Below are 27,459 nucleotides of genomic sequence, written 5' to 3'. Positions count from 1 at the left end.
GAAGCTAAACTTGGGTACATGTGGATTTGTTGTACTTATATTTCTAGTTTTGGTAAGGTTTGGACTTTTTCCATAGTAAACTTTTTTTTTCCAAACATATTATAAGATTTCTGAATGTAAATTTAATTTGTACAATACCTAATTTTATAACATTCTTCAAGCATAATTTTCCCCACTATATTTTCCCCATTCAATCTTGTCTGACACAATTGGATAGACAGAAAGTGCAAGGACCCTTTTTTCTTGCATCTGCACGGGAACCTTAGCAGCAACTCCAAGTATAATTTTTGTAGTTCTCCAAATTGCTCATTCTTAAAAAAAAAAAAAAAAACCCAAAACCATATATCTATATCTATCTATCTATATATATATATATATATAATTTATATCTAGTGTGAATCAATGGGTTGGAGTGTCATCCCATGCACAGAAAGGTCTCAGGTTTGATTCCTGATTAGAGCACATACCCAGGTTGCAAGTTTGATCCCTCGTTGGGGTTTGTACAGAAGGCAACCGATCCATGTTTCTCTCTCATATTGATGTTTCCCTCTCTCCCTTTTTCTCTAAAATCAATAAAAATAGCCGAAACCGGTTTGGCTTAATGGATAGAGCGTTGGCTTGGGGACTGAAAGGTCCCGGGTTCAATTCCGGTCAAGGGCATGTACCTTGGTTGCGGGCATATCCCCAGTAGGGGTGTGCAAGAGGCAGCTGATCAATGACTCTCTCTCATCGATGTTTCTAAGTCTCTATCTCTCTCCCTTCCTCTCTGTACAAAATCAATAAAATATATTTAAAAAAAAATAAAATCAATAAAAATATATCCTCAGGTGAGGACTATATATATATATATATATATATATATATATATATATATATATATAATTTATTTATTGTGAAGGATAGCACACATAGAGAAAAGTGATTAAAACATAAATTACAGTGAGTTATTACAAAGTGAATATAGAGGCAAGGTCAGCTTCATGGGTGTTGCAACACCTTTAGAAGGATCCTGTCCTTAGTTTAATGCTATACTGTAAATATTAAAATTCATAATTGTTCTTCAACAACCTTTCCCTTGGCATCTGGAAGCACATCTGGCTCCAACTCAGCATCCCTTTGAAAGGAGGTTACACTGACTGCAGAGACAGCCATGACCTTTTCATTTTGTACTAGGCCCCACAAGTGAATAAATAAAACTCTGCCAACAACTCAGAGAAGCTCCCGGTATTCCCCTCACTATTGAGGTAAGAACATTTTCGAATTACCATTGTGATATCTTTTGACTTGGGGTTACTTCAGAAGTTTGAATATTTCTAATTTTATTTTTATTGAAATTTTTCTATTTTTCAATTACAGTTTTACATTTAATATTATTTGTATCCAAGCTGCTATTTCTAATGTAGACAAAAACCTAAGGATGATTCAGCATTTCACAAAATTTCACTAAAAAAGTTGAAAGCAAGGACTAGAATATTTGTTTGCTCATGTTCATAGTACTTTTATTCACAATCATCAATTGTTAAAGCAACCCAAGTTCCTTGGATGGGATGAATGGATAAACCAAATGTGGCATATACTAGTATATCCAATGAAATGTTATTCAACCTTAAAAAGAAAAGAACTTACGATACATGCTACAAAAGATATGAACCCTGAGGACATTGTGCTAAGTGAAATAAGCCAGTCAGGAAGGATGAATATTGTATGATCCACTCATGAGGTTCCTAGGATGCTCTACAAGTCTAAGGGCTAATGAAGTCTGTTCTCTGCCTTCATACCTCATCTTTTATCACATCCCCACTACTGCCCCTTGGCTTCCAACTGTCCAAGTGCCACACTTGATAAAAAACATAACAATGTTAAGGAGCCTGGGAGCAGGGGGTGGTGTGGTCTTTCTCTGTTGGTGTTTGCAGCCTGGGCTCCTGGTGGCACCCTGACCTTCCACATCTTTCTCTGAAGGGCTCTGCAGTCATGCTAATGATTGGACTAATTGAGACTTTGAGGAAGGAAATCAAAGAGAAAATTCCATTTGCTTTTATTTCTTTCTGGCTGTCCTGAAGATTTTTAAGCAGATATGTGTTCTGTGTCATTCTCAGCTGAAATTCCATGTTAGCCACATTTATAGCTAAAAGGAAAGTATCATTTTCTGCTGCCAGGTGCTAAATAAATATTCTATCAGGAACAATTAGAACATTAAGTTGTTGTCTACGTGTCTGTAGAGAGTTTTGCCATCATGGGTTTTCTATCCCTGCTCACTGCATTGAATAAGTGCTGCTCAAGACTTCCATAGGAGAGGGGTCACCTAGCCTTGACCGGGTCCCCTCCTCCAGCCCCACCCGCCCCTCACATCATAGAACACTTCTGCTCTGCCGTTTGCTTGATTTCTGTGATCGTGGCCTGGGCTTTTTCTTTTATGGTGTCCAAGTCCATATTCTGAAGATTCTGTAACTGCCCCAGAATAGAATCCTTATCTTCTTCCTCCTCGTGATCTTCATCTACCATTTTCCGGAGGTCTTCAGGCAAATCCACATCATCTCCAGCCATCTGGATTTGGTTCTCATCCATTTCACTCTATGTGGAAAAACAAATGCAGAGACAGAGAGACCACTCTAAAACAAGCAAACAAATGAATAAACATTAAAAGGAGCAGGAAAACAAAGGTCTGTTGAGGAATGAAGGGAATGGCATGCCTGGCTGTCTCTCACCAGAGCCTGGGCCTGGTAGCTGTCATGGAGGCTGGGGGTCCTGGTTGAGACACCCCCCTTTCAGTGCACTTGGGTGGATCAGAACCTCTAGCACAGTGATTCCCTGGACCCAGCAGCCTCATTATCATGTAAAAACATGTTAGAAAGATAAATTTCCGGGCTTCACCCCAGACTAGTGAATCAGATACTCCCAGTGGGGCCCAGCATCTCTGTTTTTTTTTTTTTTTTAAAGTATATTTTATTGATTTTTTACAGAGAGGAAGGGAGAGGGATAGAGAGTTAGAAACATGGATGAGAGAGAAACATCTATCAGCTGCCTCATGCACACTCCCTACTGGGGATGTGCCCGCAACCAAGGTATATGCCCTTGACCGGAATCGAACCAGGGACCCTTCAGTCCACAGGCCGACCCTCTATCCATTGAGCCAAACCGGTTAGGGCAGCAATCTGTGTTTTAAGAAGTCCTCTCTGTTGTGCTGATGATGCAAAGCTTGAGAATCAGGCACCATCAGGGCTACGGGCTTCGGGCTTTGGCAGCTAACAGCCTCAGGCTGTGACTCAGTGGCCCTGGCTGTTATGATTCTGGAGGGTGGGGTTTGGGTGTGAAGTGGCCTGACAGTGCTCCCCCATTTTAGTCATCACTCTTGACTGGCAACTTCTACTTAACTATTACCCCTTCCGTCCCTTCTACTAGATGGGGGCTCCTCCTGGGTGCAGAATCTTGTCAACTTCAGCCTTCCATTCTTGGCACCTGGAAGCACGTCTGGCTCCAACTCAGCATTCCTGACTAGTCACAGTTTGCCTTACAACTTCATCTTGTGGTTCTAGGCATGGCTGTCCCAGATTTCTAAAAGCAGGCCACCTGGTATCTTTGTTTTGTAATGAGAAAGAAGAATGTAGAGAAAAAGTTTCCCTAGATGGCTGCAATGAGATAATTATCTGAGATCAGGTTGTAACAGGTGCTAAACTGGGCCTCAGGGGCAGAGACGATTTAAGAGGTTGTCAGAAAAGCAAATGATAGGAAATATCTAAGTAGAATTGAGGGCCCACCTTGATATGTTGTGACCAGTCTTGAGTTTGTCACCAAAGCACATGACAAATCATGTAAATATAAAATGATCATCTTAGTCTTAATCAGACCACACACTAGGTTTGGTTTTAGAAAGATTTTGACACCTGCTGAGTCCAAGGTGGAGTTCAATCAGCATCTACAGAGAGCATCCCTCCCGACTTGCCTGGTATTTAGTAGTGAGAACCATAACAAATACTGGTTGTCTCCAGGTCCAAATGGTGAGGCAGGGCCATGTGTAAACTTGAGTCTCCATCTCCAAAGTGGATCTCTGAGCATCTTCCCATTCTAACTGTCCAAGGTTCCATATTTCTTCAGCAGATCCTTTGAGAAACTGGAGGCCCCAGCCTTTCCACAGAGTTGCTTTCTGTATTTGTTTCTCTGGTCAGACTAACAGCGAGCCTGACTCTTATACAGCTGGACAGGCAGCCTCCTCATGACAGTGCCCCAGAGGCATGGTCCTCACACAGGTCTTCCTGGGTTCTCCTGAAGGCCATTGAGAAGGCCCATTCCCAGCATCGCCTCCTGAGGTCAGAGAAGCCTCTCCTGCACGTAGCCAAGCCTTGGCCCTTCAAAGTGCTTAATGGATTAATTAGTTCCTAGTCAAACTGTTGTGAGGATTAATTAGTTAGTTAATCTCCGGGGACTCTCAGCCAATCCTCTCTGTCAATTTTTTATTTATTTATTTACCAACCCAAGCGGTTGCCTTCCTGCTGATCACCCTCTGGGCAGTTTTGCTGGGAGGAGAGGAGACATGGGATTGCAGCCTGTAGAGTCTATGAAGGACATGTCAATGAGGGACATCTCTTATGCACCCCAAAATAACATGTAATGATTTGAAAAGGCATTCTTGGGAATTCGGACACCCCATCCTTCTAGTTGGTAATAAGATCTCTGCGGATGTCACCAGGCCCTCACAGGGGGTGGGGGTTTGCACTGGGTCATTGTGACTCCTGTACTCATGGTCAGCCCCATGAGAAAGCCTTGCTCTCTTGGCACTTTACCTCTGGCCTAGGAATAGCCTATTTTTGCTCAATAGGCTCAGCTTTCCTAGAAACCTGGGCCTATTCATTTTCCATTTGTTACTAGGCCCTCAATTCTGGGAGAAAGCCACCTAGACTGTCAGACCCAACCTCATGTTTATTGAACACAGAGGATGAGCACTGATAAAGGTCCCAGCTCATAACCTGGCCTTCCTTTGTCCAGGCTGTGGCTCCATCTCTCCCTGTGCGTATGCTTCCCAGACACCTGCCCTACTCTTCAGCCCTAGCAATACTCAGGCCAGCAGCTCAGAGTACTCTCAGGATAATAGAACAGGTGCCGAGGCCCCAGAATGCATTTAGGCAGGGAATTTGGTCCTGGGCAGATAGAGTATGGTCTAAAAGAGGGGTTTGAGCTCTGAATAGGCCCATCCCTTTGGCCTTGCAGAATTCTCACCCCATGTGAAGGAGTGTGGCCTGAGAAAAGAAAGCGGGGAATCCTATAGCATGGATCCAAGGCAGGTGGCCCAAGTTGTCCAGTGTAAAGGCAGTATTGGGTGCCATGGTTGGTGTGGCTCAGTTGGTTGGAGCATCATCCTGGGCATCAAAAGGTGGTGGTTCGCTGAAACTGGTTTGGCTCAGTGGATAAAGCATCAGCCTGCGGACTGAAGGGTCCCAGGTTCGATTCTGGTTAAGGGCATGTACCTTGGTTACCTGCACATCTCCAATGGAGGGTGTGCAGGAGGCAGCTGATTGATGTTTCTCTCTCATTGATGTTTCTCTCTCATTGATGTTTCTAACTCTCTATCCCTCTCTCTTCCTCTCTGTAAAAAAACAATAAAATATATATTTTTTAAAAAGGTGGTGGTTCAACACCAGTCAGGGCACATACCTAGGTGGTAGGCTCAATCCTCAATCAGTAATGCTGGGGTCAACTGATTGATGTCTCTCTCTCTCTCTCTCTCTCTCTCTCTCTCTCTCTCTCTCTCTCTCCCTCTCTCTCCTTCTCTTTCTCCAAATAAAATAAGTAAATAAAGGCAGTGTTGGGTGTGGTCAGTGACTGTGGTCAGAGTTCTACAATCACCATCCTTCTAGAAGGACAATGCTGCTAACCATCTATCAGCAGCACAGTTGCTTCTGGTGATATTTCTAGTATTGGAATCAGTTTCCTGGGTTGTGGACACCTTATGCCTAAGGGTAGGACAGGGCCGTTGAGTGGTTAGAGGACAAAATGACATGTTCTGGAGCCAAGACTGGACTCCTGGCCTCATTAGCCCTGGATCCTCACCAAGTGAGCCAGCTGAGACCTAACAGGCCAAGGGCCAGAGTCCCATTTGTAAAAAGCTGAAGCAGATGCACACTGCTTTCCTGCAGAGATGGCCTAGGACCGTGGAGAGATCATGGGGTTTGGAGTCAGGAGACTTGGTTTGTGCCCCAGTTCTGTCATTTGCCTACTGCATGACTTTGGGCAAGTCAACAAACATTTCTAGTGAGGGCCCCCTCAGAGGATTATTGAGCAGACTGAATGAGACATGTTGTGAAACAGATTTGTAAATGTCTAAGACTGGGACAAACAGTGTCTGTGGTTACTAATGTTTTAGAGGAAGAAGGGCAACTTGGTATCAAGGTCTCTGCTAAAAGGGTGCCTGGGGTACAGAAGGCATGGACAAGTGAAACAGTATAGGGGTATAGGCCCTTAAGAGAAGGATCTGGGACAGAGCAGGCAATTAAGGAGTATAAGTGGGGTTTTTACAGAGGGCCCTGGGCAGCCTTGACTTCTCCTGTCTAATGAACTGCCTGCCAATGGGACCGTGTCTGCAATACAAACAATGAATGTCTTGTCCAGACTTTCTGCTGCCCACTGACAGATCTCAGGTTGGATATTTTGACACTGCTCTCACATATAGGAAAGGCAGTAATGCCTCATTGCATCCCACAAATATAAGTGCAATTATAGCCAATAGGAATCAGCTCCAGGGAGGGGAGGCTTGGTGCTGAGAACCTAGGCATGCATGAATGAATCAATAAATAAAGGAAGGAATGAGTGAATGAAGTGAACTAGCATACAATTAGGGGATTGATAAGCTACACGGTATTCTTACAGGTTCTGTTTCAGAGGTCTTCTCATTTCTAGAAATCTTATCAATTTGGGATATTGTTTAATGCAGTTAAGAGCTCATTCTTTTTATGCTGACTCAGTTTTAATCTCTTGGTTTTTAACTAGATTTATAATATTAATCACCACATACTGAATGCCCCATTAAAATAGCCCCATATCCTGCCTTTGTTCTTCTATATGATGATTGATGACTTCTCATTGAAGGATAAGCACGAACCTGGATCCAGACTTCCTATGCCTTGGCTTTTGATCAACTGCCCTTCATCTTGTAGCAGACTTGATATATAATGACAAATTGTCATAGATGGTTAAATAGTCAAAATGGTTATATATATCAAAATGCTAAGCATTCATTAGAAGCATTGTTAGAGTCTAGTCAACCAGCGTGGTGTGTAAGCAACCACCAGTGTGTTGGATGCTAGCTAGCTTTGATTTGTTTTGGGCTTATCTATTTTGGTCTACCTGATACCAGGCAGCTAGGTTAATAGCTTTCTTTCATTCTTTCATTTTGGTGATCTAACATTTGATGTTTACATATTTGTGAGGATCATGGACTTCAACAGTCACTTGTGTTCATCAACCACCCCCCACAGCCTCTAGTCCTGGTGACGGCAACCCCTGGTTCCTGTTCTGCCAGAGCTTAGGTGAGTGGGAATATAGAGCAAAGAATACAGCCAGTCAACAAACACCTCCTTAGAAAGGAAAAGCAAGCAAAGTAAGGGGGATCTGGGACAGGCCAGAGAGGAGTAGGCATGAGGATTTTGGGGACCAGACTCCTGAAATATTCATCTGACCAGGGGATCTCATATTGCCCTGACATTTACAGACTGTGTAACCGTGGGAAGTCTCTTTCCCTCTCTCAGCTGGTGTTCTTATCTATAAGGGTGAATGGGAGGGTAAGCTGGGAAAGCTGGTATGGCTAAGAAACATGTATTACATTCCCACTGTGCAGCACCAGGGTCCCAGGATTCTTTCTTCCCTTCCTCATGTCCCCTTAGGATGTTCAGTCCACAGCTCTTTCAAGGGGGTGAGTAGGAGCAAACTGAACTGGGGTAGGATGGAAGGAGAAGGAACAGAGGGCCTTCGCTGCGCCTCTGATGGCCTCTTCATCAGCCCCTTCCCCCCCCCCCCCCCCCCCGCAAGCAACTGCTCAGAAGTAGGAGGTTCCAGAGTCCTGCTGAACAGCCCCAAATTCAAAGGAGGAGGGCAAAGAAAGGTTCACAGAACCACATTTTTCTTTAAGAGGCAAATTTTAAATTCAATTCTAATGGAGCTTTCAGTGTGATACTTTGAAAGACAATTCTATTGATAGACTGTCTTCTACCTTCATCTTTATTCAAACTGAACGGTGCCCTTAATACAGCAGACAAACACCAGGTGTAACTAAATCATGGAGCTCAGCAGGGGGCATGACATTATTTTTCAGTGACTAACTAGATTGACAATTCTGTTAATAGGATTAGGGTTCATTGTGGAACTGTTTTCTCTTATTAATTTGGCTTGACTTATTATACATATATATCTTGAATTGGCTAGGAAGAGGGGGGCAACTTTGTTTTTAGACATAATCTTGTGGCTTTATTTAAAATGTACCACTTCCTCTAGTTAAAGAAATATGGCATCTTAATTATAATGTCAAAGAGCCTTTGCATTTTATACAGAATTATAATTTTGTATTATAATATTATGATCACAAATTCAGACTTGTTCTTTACATGAAAATTTATTTTAATATAACTCTCATGGCAGATAGATTCTTTCTGCTGTTTCTGATACTTTGTTCTTTGGGTATGGTTTCTCCCCGCCACCTTCTCTCCTGCCCCCCCCCCCCCCCTCCAGCCCCAACCTCTTTTTACCAATAACAACAATCATAGTAAACCTTTTGCTTGTAACTTTCACATGCCAGGATCCATATATGGCATTGAGATAATGATGAAAAACTGAGCCCCTTTTCGTTAAGCAGCACAGTGTAGTTAGTGAGAATATTGAGGGTGGAAAAGGCATAAGAGACATGAACTTAAGTATTACAGGAGCAAGAAGGAGAGTGGGAGAGAGAGGTCTTGGAAGGTTCTGGAAGAAATGGCACTAGACCAAAGTCTTACAGGAGGGAAGGGGACCACAAGTAATAGGGTATAGAGAACAAAGTGGGAGAAAAGTACAGTCCAGGCAGGGAGTGGCACGAGGCAGGAAAGTCAGGAGCCACATAATGGGGCCAAGGGTTGTGACTTCATTCTAAAAAGTTGTGATAAGACTCCCCCCTCCCTCTCTCCCTCTCCCCCCTCTTTCAACAGGATCAGATTTGCCTTTTGGAAACCTCCCTCTGATGTTTTAAGAGGAACAAGACTCAAAGTCAAAAAGCTATTAAAGAGCTATTAAAATAAGAGGTGAGGAATGATGAGGCCTGAACTTGGGATGGAGTTGAGAATTGTTTAGGAGGTGAAATTAGTGTGACATGGTTATTTGCTGGAGAAGGGTTAAGACTTCCAGTTTTTTTTTGGGGGGGGGAGGGTGTGCAGTAGAAAAGTGCAGGGGATGAGGAGCTGGCCAGGGTGAAGCCTCCAGGAAGCCCTGTTTAAGGGATAATGAAAGACTCCGTTCTGAAGATGAGGTTTGAGGAGCCCCAAAGAGAGGTGACAGTTAGGGAGATAGTGTGGGCTGGAAGTCTGCACAGCAACACACTCATAGATGGTTGCTGGAAGCAACAGCAAAATGTAGCCATCTGGGGAAAATGTTTGACGGGAGAGGGAAAAGAGCAGATGGAGGGAGCACCCTCCAAATTTGGGGCAGGTTAGCCATGAAGAAGATGGAGGAGAAATAGTTTGAGGAGAATGAGAACCAGAGGGTGGTGTCCAGAAGCTGAGAGAGGGCTTCAGGGAGGAAGAAGTAACCAGTGCCCAACAAAGCAACGAGAAACAAAAAGATAATGGAACCATTTGACTGAGTGTCTGAAGAAGGCGTTTCGGCAGAATGATGGCCACCAGTCCTTTAGGGAGGACACCTAGAAAGCACGTTTATTCTGTGTGTTTTCGTTGGGAGAGATCCAACTCCTTTGTAAAGGAAAAACCAATAGAGAGGAAAACCTGAGCATACAGAATTAATGGACTGAGATCCAAGTCCAACGTGAGCATCACAGCTTGCCATAGCATCTGAGGCCCTCTAATTACTAGTGATTGGGACACCAGAGGAAATCAGCAGAGCGGACGTGGACATGAGCACGATCATGGCCGATGCATTTTCTTAGATGTGCTGCAGATGCTCCTCTAGTAAGTAATGACTCCTTGTGTCATTACTACAATAAAATGTGGTCATCAGAAGATGGGTGTGACATATAGGACTGTCACTGACAGTAAGCAATAACCTCAGAGAGGAGACCTTGTGTAGTTTGTCTCTTTCTTGCAGCCTAAGCTCCCTTTCCCTACTCAGCAACCCAGAGACAACATTATTTTCCACAGAAAACACCCGCCAAACAACTTAGAAAATATAGTGTTAATTCCTCAATGTGATATTGTTATCCCCGACAGCTCCTGGGAAGACAAATTCCTCAGGTCTGCTCTCTACTGGGCCTGCATAAAGGGGCCCAGAACCGCCTCCTGCTGGCTACACGATCATGAACAGACGTGACCCTGAGGAATTGTGAATGAGGCACTCAGTTGTCCCTTGTTAGCAGGGGAACATGTTGAGTGTGTCCAGCTCCCGGAGGACTGTTGATATTAGTGTGGGGGCTTGCCCACCATGGACTTTATAAGATGGCCCAGAGCTAAGAATTCTGCAAACCTCGAGGGAGGGGAAGGTTGTCATTAGGAGCCCATTAAGGCCTGGGTGACCAGATCCTTCTGCCCCACACCTTTTTTCTTGTTGTTAGACAGTTGTGTTCAGTTCTCAACTCTATTATACCATCCTGGGTGCAGAAACACAGGTGGACTTGGGGAAGATCAGATGAAACTCAATTTACAGGAGTTTCATGATTATGAGCCTATGCCTACATCATGTGCTTTTCTGTAGATAAAAAATAAGTTCAATAAAAAGAGAAATAACACCCAGCACTGGGGTGAATGAGCCAAAGTGCCATGGCAGCTCAGGAACCCACACCCTGTCTAGGAAGAGACAGAGGAAGAGGAAGGGGCTTCCATTGTGTTCCCCAGATGTTCCCGCCTACCCCAAAAGTTACTGCTGACTATTAATAGCAATACCATTTGCCTTACGGATGACTTTTGATCACCATTTTAAAAAAGTCATCATACTGTACATTACAGCCCCAGGGCCTATTTTCCTTCTAAATGAAAGTTTGTTCTCTTGACCCCCTTCACCCATTTTGCCCACCCCAACCCTTGCTTCTGGCAACCTGTTCTCTCCCTCTATGAGTTTTTTTTTTTTTTTTTTAAGACTGCACATATGAGTAAGATCATACAGTATTTGTCTTTCTCTGACTTATTTCATCTAGCCTAATGCCCTCAAAGCCCATCCACGTTGTCACAAATGGCAGGATTTTCTTCTTTTTTATGGCCAAATAATATTCCATTGTATATACACCATGGTGACCATTTTTAACTGCAGTAAGGAGATAAGTAATCAATTACGTACAGGAATCAAGGTGCCCCCATGAAGGAGATGTATGTGGTGACTTAGGCATCTGTTGTCCCATCTCCACCCTACCAGTTCCTCACCGGCCCAGGCCTCTGTCCACCTCCTGCTGCGTTAGGAGGGTTACCTTGGCCAGTCAGTCCCTCATACCTTTCCCTCCAATTCACTGGACATGTTGCCATGGTATGGAGCTTTCCTAATCACCATGATGCCCCTGGGCACTGCCTAGCCTTCCAGGGTCTCCCTGGCCCTCAGGGTGCATCTAGGAAATGAAAACCTGTAAGTCCCCATGGTTTTCAGATGGCACTCCAGAGTTCTTCTGCAGAATCAAAGGAGGACTTAACATTACACCCAGTTCCGTAGTAGTGGCAGCATGAGCCCCTCCACATGCAGGGACTTGACCCAGCCTGAGATCAAAGCATGGCATTCAGGCCCTCGGAAGTGGCTATTGCACTCATCTTTCCCCTAGTCATCTCCTCTCAAGGCTGCATATGCCAATTCCACAAGTACTGCCAGTCTTTCAAGACCCCTGACTACCCTGGTTGCTGTGGAGACAGCTAAATCTCCATCCTGGCATGCCGTGCATGGGAGCCCGCTGCTCAAATTCCCCCTCCCACCTGCCCCACCCAGGTCCCTGATGCGTGCTGCCACCTCTTGCTTTGTGACAGCTGCTTCTAAGAGGGCCCGCCAGGCTCTTCCAGGCTTGCTAGCACAGCCGTTTCAGAATAAAAATGTGCAATTAAAAGAATGGACTTTAAAAAATGATCCTCAGACATTTTCTGTTCCCCAACAGCACCACTGTCCCTGCTACAGCCCACAGTTCCTGCAGAAGAATGAAAACAGTCCCAGCGAGGGTGCGTTTCCCTGGGGCTGCCCGTGCCCTCTGCGACTAGGGACACCAGGGGGCGCCAGGGGCCCGGATTCCCATCCGGCACAGCTGTACAGACAGGAAGCCGCAGCCCGAGGTGTGATGTCTGATGGGTTGGGTGTGAGGGAGTGGAGACTGGAAAATGTGGCTCTCCCCCAGCGCCCCTTTCTAGCCGAGAGGCTATCGAAGGCCCTGCTGCACCCAGAGCCTCAATGGGGCGGATGGGAGGGGAACTGCAACCTGTGTCAGCCACGAGGCAGAGGAAGTGCCCAAGTGGGGGCTGGAGGCAAATGCAAAGTACTGCGTTGAGGTTGGGGCATTCGCCACATCTGGGGATAACTGGACAAAGTGGAACATGATGGATTATAACTCCCCCACCCCCCAAAAGCAACAGTTGTATTATTAACTATTTTCTACACCATAGGGAAATTCTTTTTTTTTTTAAATATTTTATTGATTTTTCACAGAGAGGAAGAGAGAGGGAAAGAGAGTCAGAAACATCGATGAGAGAGAATCATCGATCAGCTGCCTCTTGCACACCCCATACTGGGTATGTGCCCACAACCAAGGTATTCGATACATGCCCTTGCCCGGAATCGAATCCGGGACCCTTGAGTCCGCAGGCCGACGCTCCATCCACTGAGCCAAACCAGTCCCGGCGCACAGGGAAATTCTTGAAGCAAGAAATGGCTGGATGTTTATTGTGTTAAGGGTGCCTCACCTTTGGAAGTCTGTATTTTTCTCTGAGATGAACTCTGAGGCACGCCCTCTCTGCCTTTTTTTGTGTAAATGAAGCATCTCTTTCCATCCTAAAGGGAAAGAATAGAAGAAAGGATCAGAGGGTGTAGAGCTAAGGAATTCAGAGCCCAGCTCAGAGGAGCCAGACTCGGGGCTACACCTTCCAGTCCCATTGCCCTCAGACATATTTAACAAGCTCCTGAGTGACTTTCCAGCCGGCTCAAACATCCAGACCTGGGGCTGCTTTGGAGGCACATGGTATTGGGAATGTAATATACAGCCATTTCCCTTCCTTGCCACCCCCACCACCCACCTCCCAGGGGTGTTCCCTTCCATTTGAAAGGAGGCAGCCCTTCAAAATGAGACTGATTGTACACTGCTCTGGGGACCACTTAACTGGACTTGTGACTGTGCTGGTTTGAAATAAATTCCCTTGCTTATGATCCCGACAGAGGCAGACACCTTTGGGAATATCTGCAAAGTTCACAATACCACCTCCCCTCCACAGAAGTGTATCACTGGGGCTAAATTTACATACTCCTCTAGCTGGATTGGATTGGACTAAACTGGGTAAATGAAACTTCTTCTCTGGGAATTTGGGTGGGACTGAGGAAGTGGCTGGAGCCGGGGGCTGGAGCTGTGACAGGTGGACACGGGTCACCTGGTCTGGGTAACAGATCGAGGAGAGAGCTCCCTGTTGAGAAGGAAGAGCAAAGTTGCCTTGTGAGTTAGAAGCAACAGCAAGGGATGGAAAAGAGTGCTAGTGGCTTCCCAACTGCTCTCTGCATCTCCGATTAGGTCCAGGTGGGGCCTGATGGGATTTCTGCTCTTGGGTTTGGGGAAGCATCTTTGCATGAAGCACTATTTGCATTAAAATAAAGTGTTTCATTTTCAGGTGGCTAAACTAATTTCTATTCTCAACCGCAAGTTTTGAAATCATCTTAACCATGATGTGGAAGGCTGACTGCTGAAAGGGCTGGGTCTGAAGCACTCAGATTACCAGTAAACTGCTCAGTGGGCACCCCCTGAACCGACTGCCCGCCACAAAATGTCTGGCCTGGAATAGGCAGGAGTGCATGCTGGGTTCAATCTTCTCGTTTTGGAGTGGGAAACAGAATAAGCGACTTATTTAAGTAACTTATCCTGTGGCATGGGCAGAAGCAGGTTTTCTTGTTCCAATATGTTATCATAAAAAATTTCAAACATTCAGAAAACATACTCACCATCCAGATTCCACAATAAGCATCACTAAGTCATGTTTTATCATATATCTATCCCCCTCTAACCATTCATTTATCCATCTTATTTTTTGATGCATTTCAAGATTGTAGAAATCAGTACTCTCTTCCCCACTGCCACATGCATGACCTTTAATTATAGTTATGTCTTTGTTTATAGGTTTATTATCTATTTACCATGTATCTATCTGCCTATCTTTGTTCTATTGATTCTGTTTCTGTGTATAACACAAACTCATTTAAAGATATAAAAAGCACTGTCACTTGAGCACATTCCCTCATCATCTTTCCCCAGCAACATCTACTGTGTCCTTGTCATCACAGATTGGTTTTGCCTGTTCTAGAACCTCACCTATGCATTCTTTTGTGTGAGGCTTCTTTCATTCAACATAGAAAACTTTAGAGATTTACCCAAGTTTTTCATTTATCAGTTTGTTCCTTTTTATTACCAGGTGTATTCTACCATATGGATATATCACCTTTGCTTATTCATCCTGCTGCTGATGGACACCTGGGCTATTTCTGATTTGGAGCTACTGAGAATGAAGCTGCTGTGAACATTTTTGTACAAATCTTTTTGTAAGTATATTCATTTTTCCTAGGTAATATCTAGGCATGGAGTTACTAAGTGATAGGGTAATTTGGTTGTCTAAGTATAGTTTTATTAGAAACTGTCAGACCTTTACCCCAGTGGTTATATTCTCATACAGTCATCAAGCAGAAGAATTCTATCACATTTAGGCCAACTTTTAGTACTGTGTTTTTTTAATTTTAGCAATTTTGGTATGTGTGTAATGGTACCTTACTGTGATTTTAATTTTCATTTCCATGACAACTAATGATATTGGGCTTTTTTTTTTTTTTTTTTTAAATGTACTCATTGGCCATTAATATATCTTTGTAAAGTATTCTTTCTCTTTTTAAAAAATAAGTTAAAAAAGTATATTTTTATTGATTTCATAGAGGAAGGGAGAGGGAGCGATAGAAATATCAGTGATGAGAAAGCATGCCCCACATTGGGGACTGAGCCCACAACCCAGGCATGTGCCCTGACCAGAACTCGAACTGTGACCTCCTCGTTCATAGGTTGAGCCATGCTGGCCAGGCTAGAAATTATTTTTATATTCTAGATCCCAGTACTTCATAGACATGTTTTGCAAATATTTTCTATATTTGCGGCTTGCCTATTTATTTTCTTAATGGTGTCTTTTGATGCACAGTTTTTAATTTTGACATCTATTTTATTACTTAAAATTTGTATGGTAATTGCTTTCAGAGTATTGTTTAAAAAATCTTTGCCTACTAGATATTCTATGCTTTTTTCTAAGTGCTTTATAATTTTAGCTTTTATATTTTGGTCTGTGTTGCATATCAAAGTTCAAGTTACAAGCGTTACTATAGTAATTATTATACCATAGCTAAAATAAAGGGACATTTTAATGTAGAGACATGGAGGGATAAGCAGATTGCTGTTTTATTTAGACTTTTCCAATTGTTTTCTGTTTAGGTATAAACCTATTTCAGTATTAATCTTATCAGTAGTGGGGGAAAAATCTGAAGATAGAAGTAAAATAAAAACAAATGTGCAGTAGAATGCATTGTTAAGTAGGTTTCAGTTTACAATTAGTGAAGTCAACCCCACAACTTTTCTAAAATGATGAGGACAGGTTTAGAAGGTTTCTATTTACTAGTATTCATATTAATGATTGCATGTACTATGATGTCTATAGCTCTCTCTACATGAAACTTGTGATGAACCATTTTGATGCTCACATTTTTATGTTGTATTTTTGGCAATGAAGCTCTTGAAAGCTCAAGCAATGGACTAGAAGTCATGCCTCTTGCCATGGAGAAGCAGGCTGGTCCCATTGTCTTGTTAATCTTTCTTTCTTTAGATGACTACATAAATTTATAATATTCACACACACACATACACACACACACACAAGTAGTTGGCAAATAACCCAATTCAATAAATAAAAATATCATTTGAGTGTTTTGGTCTTTGATCTGTCTAGAAATAAAATTAAGGAAAACCAGGACATTAGTTAATCAAACAGATGCCATATCTTTGAGCAGATTTATTACTGAGACATATTAAATATTTTACAAGGTCAGGTGTATAGTCTAAATACGTGACCATTTTGCCCAACCAGTGTGGCTTGGTGGTTGAGCATTGATTGACCTATGAACCAGGAGTTCACATGGTTCAATTCTCGGTCACGGCACATGCCCAGGTTACAGGCTCATTCCCAGTGGGGGATGTGAAAGAGGCAGCTGATGAGTGATTCTTTCTCATCATTGATTTTTCTATCTCTCTCTCCCTCTCCCTTCCTCTTTGAAATCAATCAATCAATCAATCAATAAGTACTTGACAATTTTCCTTTTATAAGCCCACTTGAGCTGAGAATTTGGTGCTATTACTCTATTTCTATTTCTTTATTATACTTGTTTGTTTTTTTTACATGCCATAGGCAAAACTAGACAATATTCAAGGAATGCTGCTTTATTATTTTTCCTAAGTATTATCTTAGCATCAACATCACTTTGTAGTTGTATTTACTTTTTAAAGCTGACTTTCACTTACTGCAGAGCTAAGCATAATACCAGTCTAAGCCATGATTTCTTTCAGAATAATATATACAATTGACAAGATTTCCTTTCAGTGTAGGCCTTTGAACTTAGTTTCCTCCAGGTCATTAACCTTTTCATTTATAATCATCTTAGCAATAGGACTTAGGCAACTCTTATGTAACTGATCGTTAGCAAAATAGCCATAGTGGCAAAAATATTTTTCTTTTGTAACATATACTGAACATTTAACCTCAAGGTCAATGTTTCAATTCTTACTTGATTACTAAAAAACTCTTAAATTGATTCAACTTTGAACTTAAAAAAATTACATATAAATTGCATTTATTTAAAGATCAGTATTTAGTAGTAAAAAATTGTTGGTGATATTCACATTCCATAATACCCAACTAAAATATAATGAATATTTTATTTTTATTACATTTATATAGCCATCAGAATGTCCTTAATTTTTGGAGGTATATGGCTGAAATAGAGGTGTAGTATGATGATTCCTGTAGTTTTCTTTAAAAGTTGTTCTATTTATCTATCCATCTAACTAATCTATCTATAAGCAAATATGTCACAATATCATATGCTCTGGCCAGTGGGACTCAGTTGGTAGGAGCATCGTCCCATATACTGAAAGGTCATAGGTTCGAATCTTGTCAGGGCACGTGCCAATCGGTTTGCCTGCAGGAGACAACAGATTGATGCTTCTCTCTCACATCAATGTTGTCCAATCTCTCTCCTTTTCCCTCTCTAAAAATAACAATGAAAGTATCCTTGGGTAAGGATTTAAAAACTATATATAATAGGCATATATGGGTATTCATTATACTGTTCTTTTTCCTGTGTCTTTAAAATTTTCATAATATACAGCCCACAAATTTATTCATAGTCTGAGAAGCAAGTCACATTGTGCTTTCTAAGCTTTTATTTGCACATGTGAGATCAAGATGGCTGTACTCGATGTTCTTTAAGGCCCTCTTCCAGGTGCCAAGTCTGAAGTCTTAACATTTGAAAGCTTTCTATGTGCTAGGAGAATGAAGTTCAGAAAACTGATAAAGATAGGCTCACATTTTTTTAAATGAGAATATTTAAATTGAGGTTGATTAAAACGTGCCTGGATCAGAAAGTGTTAAGCTGCTTAAAAACGTCATATAGATTCACTTTTTCTTCTTTCTTTCTATTCATACAGGTAGGATGCTACAAAACTGTCACTTTAGCAGAACACTTTTCACAAGGTTGGAGGCAGACAGCACAAGGAAAGGCATCCACAGGGCAAAGAGAAATACTGGGGAGCTGGTGAAGGTAGGGCCGGCAGAAACTCCGGTTGGTTTTTAAGGGAAATGAAGTTGCAGGTACTCACTTATCCTCGATCATTTGCTTTTGATATTCCTCATATTCCTCTCTGGTCATCCCTTGAGCTGCGGCAGCATCCGAGGGCCCTCCTTCTTCTTTATTTTCTTCAGACTTGCCACCAAATCCTAAATTCTTTACCTGGTTACTTATCATAGTTTTCATAAAGAAAGCCATTGTTTCTGCTCCAGAAAGAGGAAACCTAAAACTCAGACTAAATCTAAAGAGAGAAAAAGACAAACTCTCCAAATATCTTCAATGACAGCCACGCCTTTAAGAGCAAAGGGTTTTGCAGGGCCTCATCTCCTCAAGGGCATCCTGATGGAGAAGAGAGGTTTGCGGCTGTAAGCTGGATTAGAGGCGAGCTACCTTGGATGCAGAGGCAGATGGTTCAGATTATGGAGGCCTACAATCAGATGGAACCGACTACTTTCTGAATTAATACACTAAGCTAATTTTAGAGGGGAAAAAATCCTTCCCATTTTCGACCCGCCCTCCTCACCCATTTTTAAATTTTATATTATAAGCACAGCAGGGCTTACATCCAGAGTTCTTCAATTAAATCAGTCTGACATTATATGGCTGTAGTATAATTTCCAAATTCTAGCCCAGAGCATAATGTCCTATTGAAAAGTGAGTCCAGTGAGACTCAAAACTCAAAATGCTCATTAAGCAAAAATAATCCTTTGATCCATCATTTTATATTATTGGACTTTGTGCTATGCAAGGATTTGCCTTTGGTTTGCTTGGATTCTGTTCTGCTTCAGTGGTTACTGTGTCCTATCTATCTATCTATCTATCTATCTATCTATCTATCTATCTATCATCTATCTATCTATAAAAAGCCAGCGATCATAATGCCATAACAACTCTAACAACCGGTTGCTATGACACTCACTGTAGCTAGTGAACCAGCCTACTTCAGGGGGTGGGGCCGGCCAGCCAACCTCCTTCGGCCCCTCCCCCCCAGCCGGCCCGCCCCTGATCAGACTCTCCCATCCCAATCAAGGGCAGGGCCAGCTGGCCAAATGCCCCCCAGCCTCCCCCCAGCCCCATCCCTGATCACCCTCTCTCACCCCAATGAGGGCAGGGCTGGCTGGCCAACCTCTTGAAGTCCTTACCTCTGTCCAGCCCCACCCCAGATCTACCCCCCTACCCTGATCAGGGGCAGGGCTGGCCAGCCAACCATGGCCCCTCCCCCAGGCCGCTGAACCCCTCCCTGATCAGTACCCCACACCCCATTTGGGGGTGAGGCTGGCCAGCCCACCACCCAGAGCCCCTTCCTACTGCAGGCCCCGCAGCCAATCAGCCCCCCAACCCCAACTGGAGGTGGGGCCCACCCACCAATCGTCCGTAGCCCCTCCCCCCAGCCAGCCAACCTCCCTCCATCTCCTCTTCCCAACAGGCCCAGCCCTGATCCCCACAATTGGGGCCGGCCGGCCTACCAGACCCCACCAGTGCATGGATTCGTGCACCTCTAGTATATAAATACTTAACTGTGGCAAGCCTAAAGGGACGGCCAGTGAGTCCTTATTTTACATCTGGAAGGTTCTCTCAGCCTTCTGCACTGAAATGGTGCACTCTTGCATGGAAGTGATGCTCTGGACACTTTCGGTGCTCCCATCCAGAGGGTAGGGACTTATAGGTCATGCCGTCAATGTGCGATAGATCGCCTTTTCTTACATTCAGTCCACTTCCTGGGTGCTCTCTTTAAGCTCAGTGGTGTACAGTACTTGGAGAAAACCTTTGACAATGTCTAGTCATGCAGCAGATTCTCAATGGTCCTGGTTTTCCTCAGGTCAAGGGAGGAATTGAGTACGGCTAAGACTTTAATCTACATTAGTATCTTTCTAATTAAATCATTCCAAAGCAGGGGTGAGGAGATGTAGGCTATTTTTTAAAATCTTTATTACTGAAAGTATCACATCACCCCCCCCACCCCTCCTATTAACCTCTTCCAGCCTGCTTCCGTTCCTCCCAACCTTACACCCCTAGCCTTGTCTGTATCCATGGGTTATGCATACAAGCTCATTGGTTGATCTCTTCCCACCCATCCACCCTCATCTGGCTTCCCTCTGAGGTACAACAGTCTATTCATGATTTTTGTCACTGGGTCTATTTTTAAAAAATATATATTTTTTTTTTTTAGAGAGAGAGAGTTAGAAACATCGATGACAGAGAATCATCGATCAGCTGCCTCTTGCACACCCGCTACTGGGGATACGCCCGCAACCAAGATACATGCCTTTAACCGGAATAGAACCTGGGACCTTTCAGTTCGCAGGCCAATGCTCTACCCAATGAGTCAAACTGGTTTAGGCACTGGGTCTAATTTTGATCATCAACTTATTTAGTTCATTAGATTCCATGTATGAGTGAGATCATGTGGTACTAATCTTTCTCTGACTGGTTTATTTCACTCAGCATAACAATATCGGTGTCCATCCATGCTGTTGCAAATTTGGGTTTTCTTTTTTATTGCAACATAGTATTCTTTGTGTAGATTTACCATAACTTTTTCATCTACACTTGTCTGCTGATGGGCACTTAGGCTGTTTCCAAATCTGTTATTGTAAATTGCGCTGCTATTATCGATATATAAACATAGGGGTATATATCAATATATATATTCTTTTGAGTGTATTGAGTTTCTTAGGATATATTCCTAGAAGTGGGATCACTGGTCAAATGGGAATTCCATTTTCAAGTGATGTGGGCTAGTTGCAACTTATGCCTATTTTAAATGTAGACATGAGCCTTTCCAGGAAATAGATGACTATCCTTCAGATTGTACAGAACTATGTCATCTGCATTTCTGCCTAAAATGCTTGTTATATATACTTCAGGATCTGCTTTCCCTTTTGCTAACCTATCTAAATAAAAATTTTATTTCCCAAAACAATGACTATTTGCTGAAGTTTTGTCCTATTATAATAGTTTTGGTCAGAAAGTGAAATTCCCCAAAGCCAACATGAATTTGGTGATTCTGACAAAACAATAAAAATTTGCTTCATTATATCCTTTTCTGTGTGTGTGTGTGTGTACGGTGGGGCAGGCCTAGCATTAGAGATCCTTAGGTGGTAGCTATCCTCTTGGGTATTGCTTTGTTTCATTAAGTCAAGTCTCTCATTGTCTCCCCAAAAGATAATTCTATTGAAAATGGGATCTTTGAAAACTTTTTAATCCTTATTTTATTACAATGGCCTTTCTACTTGGGACATTCAGTAACTGTATTTGCTGCTGTGTGTAGAATCATTCATCCCTCCAGAAAGGGAAAATAAATGGGACCACTAGGTGTTACCCATCTAAAGGCTTCTTGAATAACTCCCACATGTTCACTCACTCGGGCCTGCAAGGCCATGCCCCAATACCCCAAAAAGTGTATAGTGAGGGCCTTTAGAGCATCTAGTTTCCACCATACAGTTCCCTGCAAGTTCACTAATCAGGCCCAAGTTTCCTTTGATTTCTTTTAAACCCATCTAATTTATTTAAATGTTTTATTTTATCCAGTATTCTCATAAGAGGGGTCCATTTTCTTAGTCTACCATTTTCTAAAACCACTTTATAAAGATTCTCTTTTACATGCCACCAATCATGGGGGAGAGTACTATGGAAACTGAAGGTCCTCTTTACTGAGGGGTGGAGCAAAATTCAAGCCCAAATTTGTCTGACCTAAAGCTCTATTCTTTCCTTCTTATACTGCAAGACTCTCAGAATTAGAATTACTTGGTTAAATGGTGCTTGCTAAAAAGATTAAAAGACTTTTTTACTGCCATTAGTAATGAATGACTAGGAGTCCCAGATTAATTATACTTTTACCAGTATTTGATTATTAAAAGTGAAAACATCAAATACATTGTTTTAATTAATTTATATTTTTCATTATCAGCAGGTTAACATTTATCCATTACCAATTTCTACCTCTCTTCTTATGCTCCCATGTGGTATGCCACCCAGGGCTGAGCACACAGTGCATCATAAATGAAATACTATCACAAATCAGGGCCTATCTGGAAAATAAATAGCTACCGATTACTGGAGAACAATGAAGGAAAAAGTAAGTTTACTAAAATATTTCTTTATTTGAATAAGGTCAATGTCATTTCTTGAATTCCAGCTAGCATCAATAACAATCAAAAAAACAAAACAAAACACTTGACAAAATGTTATCCAATTAAAATTAACAGTGGGTAGAAAATTCTTTTAAACTTTAAAATATATTAAACAGGCAACATACAGATCTAAAAAGTTGCAAGTGGTGATTTCACATTAGATCATATATCGATAAATAAAATAATCCCTAATATAATCACTTGTTCATGATCTCCCTGTGAAAAGCACTCTGCAGGAAAAGATATCACATCTGAATATTCACAACTGTCACGTTCTTTACAGACACCGTGTCTCTACGATGCAGTGGACCTGGCAATCCCTTATTCAAGTAGTTTCTGTTTTCCCCAAGTTATCAAAAAGTACAACTGTCTGAGATAAAATGTCACAAAAATCGCAAGCAGGAAGGCAAAAAGCTTTAGCAGGCAGACATGAAGATGAGAGTTTTCATGGCTTGGCCATGATCTGAAAATGATTTTGTAAGTTTAAAAGCCATCAACTAAAGTACAAAGAGCTATAGGCAGCAATGTTTGTAGCTACTACTAAACCAAGAGTTTCAGTAAAAAGAACGTTAAACAAATTGCGAGTATAAAAGACTCAGTGCACAATGCTAATATAATTGACAACAAAAGTTATATTATGTGCTTAGCTTAGCTTTAAGCCAACAAAACAATGCTCATTTTCCTCCACTCCCCTTCTTAGTGGTTCTCAAACATTAGTGTGCTCAGAATTACCTGAGGTGCCTGTTGAAAACAGATTCTGAAGCCAACCCCTGAGTTTGGGTTTGGGATGAAGCCCTGGGATCTGCATACTTAACAAGCACTCCAGGACCCAAAGGTCCATGGACCACACTGAGAAACACTGCTATCCCTTTAATATTTAACCAAAAAAACGGTTTATTGTTTGTGGTTTCATAGGAAAGTTTCCAGATGCATAAAACATCTAAACAATTAGGACACAAATAGGCACATTAAGTAAGGGTGTCAACCATTGTGTAATTGCATTTTTTTTTTAAAGTGGCATCATAAGCATGACTTACAGTAAAATTTAAAAATCAATTTTGTTTTAATCCAAGGCACCTATAAAATACTTGCTGGTGTGAGACAAGTTAACAAATTCAATTATACAAAAATAGTACAAAAAAGAAAGAATCCTGGCAGTGACTGAATTTTCCCATAGAGCAAATACATTTTTCTTCAGAAATTAGCTCAAGTCAATTGTTTTGAGGAAAATAAAACAAATTTTAATTAATATGATCAACACCTGTGCAAACTGCTTTGCCAAGTAATTTTTAGCAAATTAAATTATTAAGTAGATCTTTCATAATAGCTGTCTTTGTTTCTATTAGGATGGTCAGAATGACTCCTCTGGAATTTCAGGCTGACAATATACACTGCATAGATTGGTATTCCTCACTAAGTCCAGGCACGTGTGACCATGGATTTGTAATACTGAATATTTGGAAGCCTTTTATCTCAAGAGGATTTCCCAGTACCTAGTCAGTCTTCAAACTTAAACACTTTTCTGAAGGTATTAATTTTTTTTAATAAAATAAGAGTAAATTCTGTGATGATGATGATGTCTTTCAAACATGAATTCAAAATGTTAACACTACCAGGAAAAGCAATAGGCAAGCATTTTCTACGTTGAAGTGACTGAAGTGTCAGTAATGATTAGAATATTCTCGTTCAGTGTTCTAGGAGAAATGCTAATATTATATAAAAAGCAATGTTAGGACTGTTGGGATATGTAGCTCAAGTTAGGTATTAATAGCATGTAGAATTCTTCAGAGTCTTTGTATAGATTTTAAGCAGTCCAATCTGTTAACGACATTTCAGAATAAACTTATGACGGCTTGGAAGAATTAAATAGCACTACTTTACAAAACAATGTTATTTTGGACAAATGAAAGATAACAACTTTAGCTAAAAGAGATAAAAGTATTTTGAAGCCAGCAAAAATAAGCCTACATCAGCTGTGAAAACAAAATGAAGTGCACTTTATTTTGTTTTAGTCTTTTTCTTTTAAAGTGCATTTTAAAACGTCATTGACAGACTGTTTCAATAATACCCAGGATTCTGTACAAAGTCTACACCAATACCTTCCATTCTGACATTTCAAGGTCAAGCTTACCAACAAGTGCTTCACAACATCCTCAGTTCTGGCATTAAATGAAGGGAATCAGAAATATTAACTCTTCTCAAATTTTGTCTTCAAAAATCTTAACACTGCTCCTGCCCAGCTTCCTTGGATTTACACAAGCATGCAGAGTCGGTAACACCAGGCTGTATGGACTAATGTAAACTAGGATGTCACGTGGGTTTTGTGAACTAAAATATCCTCTGAACGTGCAACCTGAGCTGAATTCACAAGCTGCATAGATGGGGAGAAGTTTCTCAAATCACAAATACAAATGCAAACATTTTCATGATACTGAACTGACACTGTTAGAATAAAGACATTCAAGCATATGAGTGATCATGAAATGAACACATTATCAGGCAAAATACCCATAAAAACTATTATCAGAGGAAGGCATTCATCTAATTTATTTTTTTTAGGCAAAGAGCAGCTCTTAATTTCCCCCAAAATTTCCTTTAAAGATGAAATATATAATTGATAATCGGAGGGAAAAATACTTCAATAAACATCATGGAAAATATTATCTAGATCTTAATTCTCTCAGACAACATATTCTTTGATTTCAGAGGGAGTAGTATTAGATATAGGATTGCAGGACTGGGTCTTAGAGTAAGAAATTCTGACCTTTAAAAAAGACTGTTACAAAATAATCATGATGAGGAGCTCTTAGACCTCATATGGGGGAGAGGGGCAGGAGAGAAGTGTGTTTTTATTAAATAAAGAAACCTCCAACATCCGAGACTTGGGGCTATCTTTCATATCTGAGGGTTGTCCCATTTTCTGTTATTTTTCCTCTTATTTATCAATATTCTGTTCAGTGGTTATATTCTACTGGCCAGAAATTCAGAGAAATTTAAATAGATTTTATGTACTATGAACAAATTTACATCTCATTGTCTTTATGGTCCATTCTTACTGCAAATCAGTGTTCAAAGTTATTTTATACAAAATTTAATAATTTAGCCTATGAGCAATTTAAATACAGTCCCTCAAAAAGACAACATTTTGTACATACATACATGATGTACACATATGAAAATGGTGGTCAAAAGAATTTTTTGGCAGCTGCTTCTTGCTGAGTCCTAAGGAAAGAGAAAAAAAAAAAACACACACACAAAGAATTTATATACACTTTACTTTGGAAAGAAATAGGACTGCTTAAAATAAAAATATATAGTATCTTTTGAAGTATAAAACACATTAAGTATACATTCTGCACATGCATTCCCATATGAACTGAAATAGACTAGAAATATTTGCTTTGTATAAACCTAATTTATAGGTACTGAAAGAAAGTTCTATTATGAACATGGAAAACTTCATTTAGTATTTCAAATTAAACACAAAAATGTTGGGTCAAGTTTTATAGACTTACCTATACATGATATAACCAATGAATAGCACCGTTTGTATCACTACGAATATAACGAAGTGAACCGTAGATAAACATGATGGAAATGGTGGTAGTTCTGGGCATTTTGGTCTTTCATTTGATGGCTATAAGGCAAAGAACTCTCTATTATAATTAGTCAAATTAGTATTTTAGAAAGAGAAATAAGAAATCTTTATAAAACTCATGGTCTATTGTGTAAACTTGAGTATCTTCAATTATTCATCCTATAAATATGTTCTATCCCCTTAACTTTCACCACCAGGAACTTTCTGATAGTTGGCACTGGATGGCCTCCACCTTTCACGGTCCAGTCACTAACTCACTGCCACCTAGCTCCCAGCTTCATCATATGACAGTAATTTTAGTGTCCCTGAAGGTCAGAGACCAGGCACTCCCAGCTGACGCTTGCTGTAATGGAGGAATTCTTAATAGCATCACCTTCAGATGGGTAAACCATGTAACTGTCTGAACTAGAACACTTGAGAGCATTCAGCACCACTCTCAAAAGTGCTCTGGTTCAGACAAGCACATGGCTACACTCTCAATGAATTGCTGACAAATCTGCCGAAACCGGTTTGGCTCAATGAATAGAGCGTCGGCTTGGGGACTGAAAGGTCCCGGGTTCGATTCCGGTCAAGGGCATGTACCTTGGTTGCGGGCATATCCCCAGTAGGGGGTGTGCAAGAGGCAGCTGATTGATGACTCTCTCTCATCGATGTTTCTAAGTCTCTATCTCTCTCCCTTCCTCTCTGTACAAAATCAATAAAATATATTAAAAAAAAAAAAAAAGAATTGCTGACAAATCTATTGGCTTTATTGTAGTTCTCAAGCATTTGACATTACTAGTTAGTATTCTAAAAAATGTTTTTTCCCACCCTGGCCAGGTAGGTCAGATTTTTAGAGCATTGACCCAATATGCCAAGGTTGCAGGGTTGATCCCCAGTCAGAGGCATATACAAAAAGCAACCGATGAGTGCATAAGTCAGTGGAACGATAGATCCATGTTTCTCTCCCCTCCTCACGCCTGTAAAATCTATACAATAAAAAAGGAAGAATGTTTCTTTTCTTATTTCCATGAGTATTCCTTCTATTATAAGGAGATAATTAAATATCAGAGACAAAGATTCCCTCAAGGTATGTAGACAGAATGGCTTTTAAGATTATTTGTTTTCAATATGTTTACATGTATGGGACAAAGTTCTTCAGTATATATAATACCCACAACGTCAACATGGTCCTTCCAACAAAGGCTCAAGTGGGGGGAAAATAATCTCCAACAAAATTAAGGAAGTAGATAATAATGATTAGGATGAGAGGTAGCGATCATCAATAAGAAACTACTGAGCCATATTTGGAAAACAGAAGAAGAGGCAAATGCTACCAGCATTTGTGAATTTTATAAGGGCTTTTAGAGCCAATAATTAAGAAAAAAAAGTACTAGAGATCTGTCTTCTAATATTGTCTCTTATGCATCTCACATTTTAAAAAAATGTTAGTTATTTTTAATATTTATTGACAATCTCCAAAAATGTAGGGGGCTTACACTATAAAAAATACCTAATAAACACAAAAAAGTTTTTAAA

At 41.1% G+C, this 27,459-nt stretch overlaps 2 protein-coding genes across 4 annotated transcripts in view; both read right to left on the bottom strand.

Annotated features, from left to right (window-relative positions):
- Positions 1-1,348: 1,348 nt before the first annotated feature.
- On the bottom strand, positions 1,349-18,600 carry CPLX4 (complexin 4). The gene is made up of 3 exons (XM_036418312.2): positions 18,242-18,600; positions 13,044-13,131; positions 1,349-2,571 (listed from the first exon to the last, which is right to left on the bottom strand). The coding sequence occupies exons 1-3, from the start codon at positions 18,406-18,408 to the stop codon at positions 2,344-2,346; spliced, it is 483 nt and encodes a 160-aa protein (XP_036274205.1). The 5' UTR covers positions 18,409-18,600; the 3' UTR covers positions 1,349-2,343.
- Positions 18,601-22,163: 3,563 nt separating this feature from the next.
- LMAN1 (lectin, mannose binding 1) overlaps positions 22,164-27,459 on the bottom strand; it is a 21,671-nt gene continuing 16,375 nt past the window's right edge. For 2 of the 3 annotated variants that reach the window (XM_036418310.2, XM_036418308.2), the window contains exons 12-13: positions 25,859-25,980; positions 22,294-25,565 (exon numbers count right to left, since the gene is read on the bottom strand). In XM_036418310.2, the coding sequence (XP_036274203.1) occupies positions 25,529-25,565; positions 25,859-25,980 (159 nt within the window). In that variant the 3' untranslated portion in view covers positions 22,294-25,528. Of the gene's footprint in view, positions 22,238-22,293; positions 25,566-25,858; positions 25,981-27,459 lie in introns of those variants that run through there. The other variant, XM_036418309.2, reaches the window with a different exon arrangement.

Source organism: Pipistrellus kuhlii, unplaced genomic scaffold (assembly GCF_014108245.1).
Source record: "Pipistrellus kuhlii isolate mPipKuh1 unplaced genomic scaffold, mPipKuh1.p scaffold_m20_p_6, whole genome shotgun sequence".
NCBI classification, from domain to species: domain Eukaryota; kingdom Metazoa; phylum Chordata; class Mammalia; order Chiroptera; family Vespertilionidae; genus Pipistrellus; species Pipistrellus kuhlii.
This window is presented reverse-complemented; position numbering and strand designations above follow the sequence as displayed.

Excerpts from the sequence above, each read along its gene's own strand:
- CPLX4 (XM_036418312.2), bottom strand. The coding sequence starts at position 18,408 with ATGGCTTTCTTTATGAAAACTATGATAAGTAACCAGGTAAAGAATTTA. Across the intron at positions 13,132-18,241 it reads AAGCAAATGATCGAGGATAA|GATGGAAAGAGATGCTTCAT; the intron begins GTGAGTACCTGC and ends CTTTCCCTTTAG. Across the intron at positions 2,572-13,043 it reads AAAAATACAGACTTCCAAAG|AGTGAAATGGATGAGAACCA; the intron begins GTGAGGCACCCT and ends TTTTCCACATAG.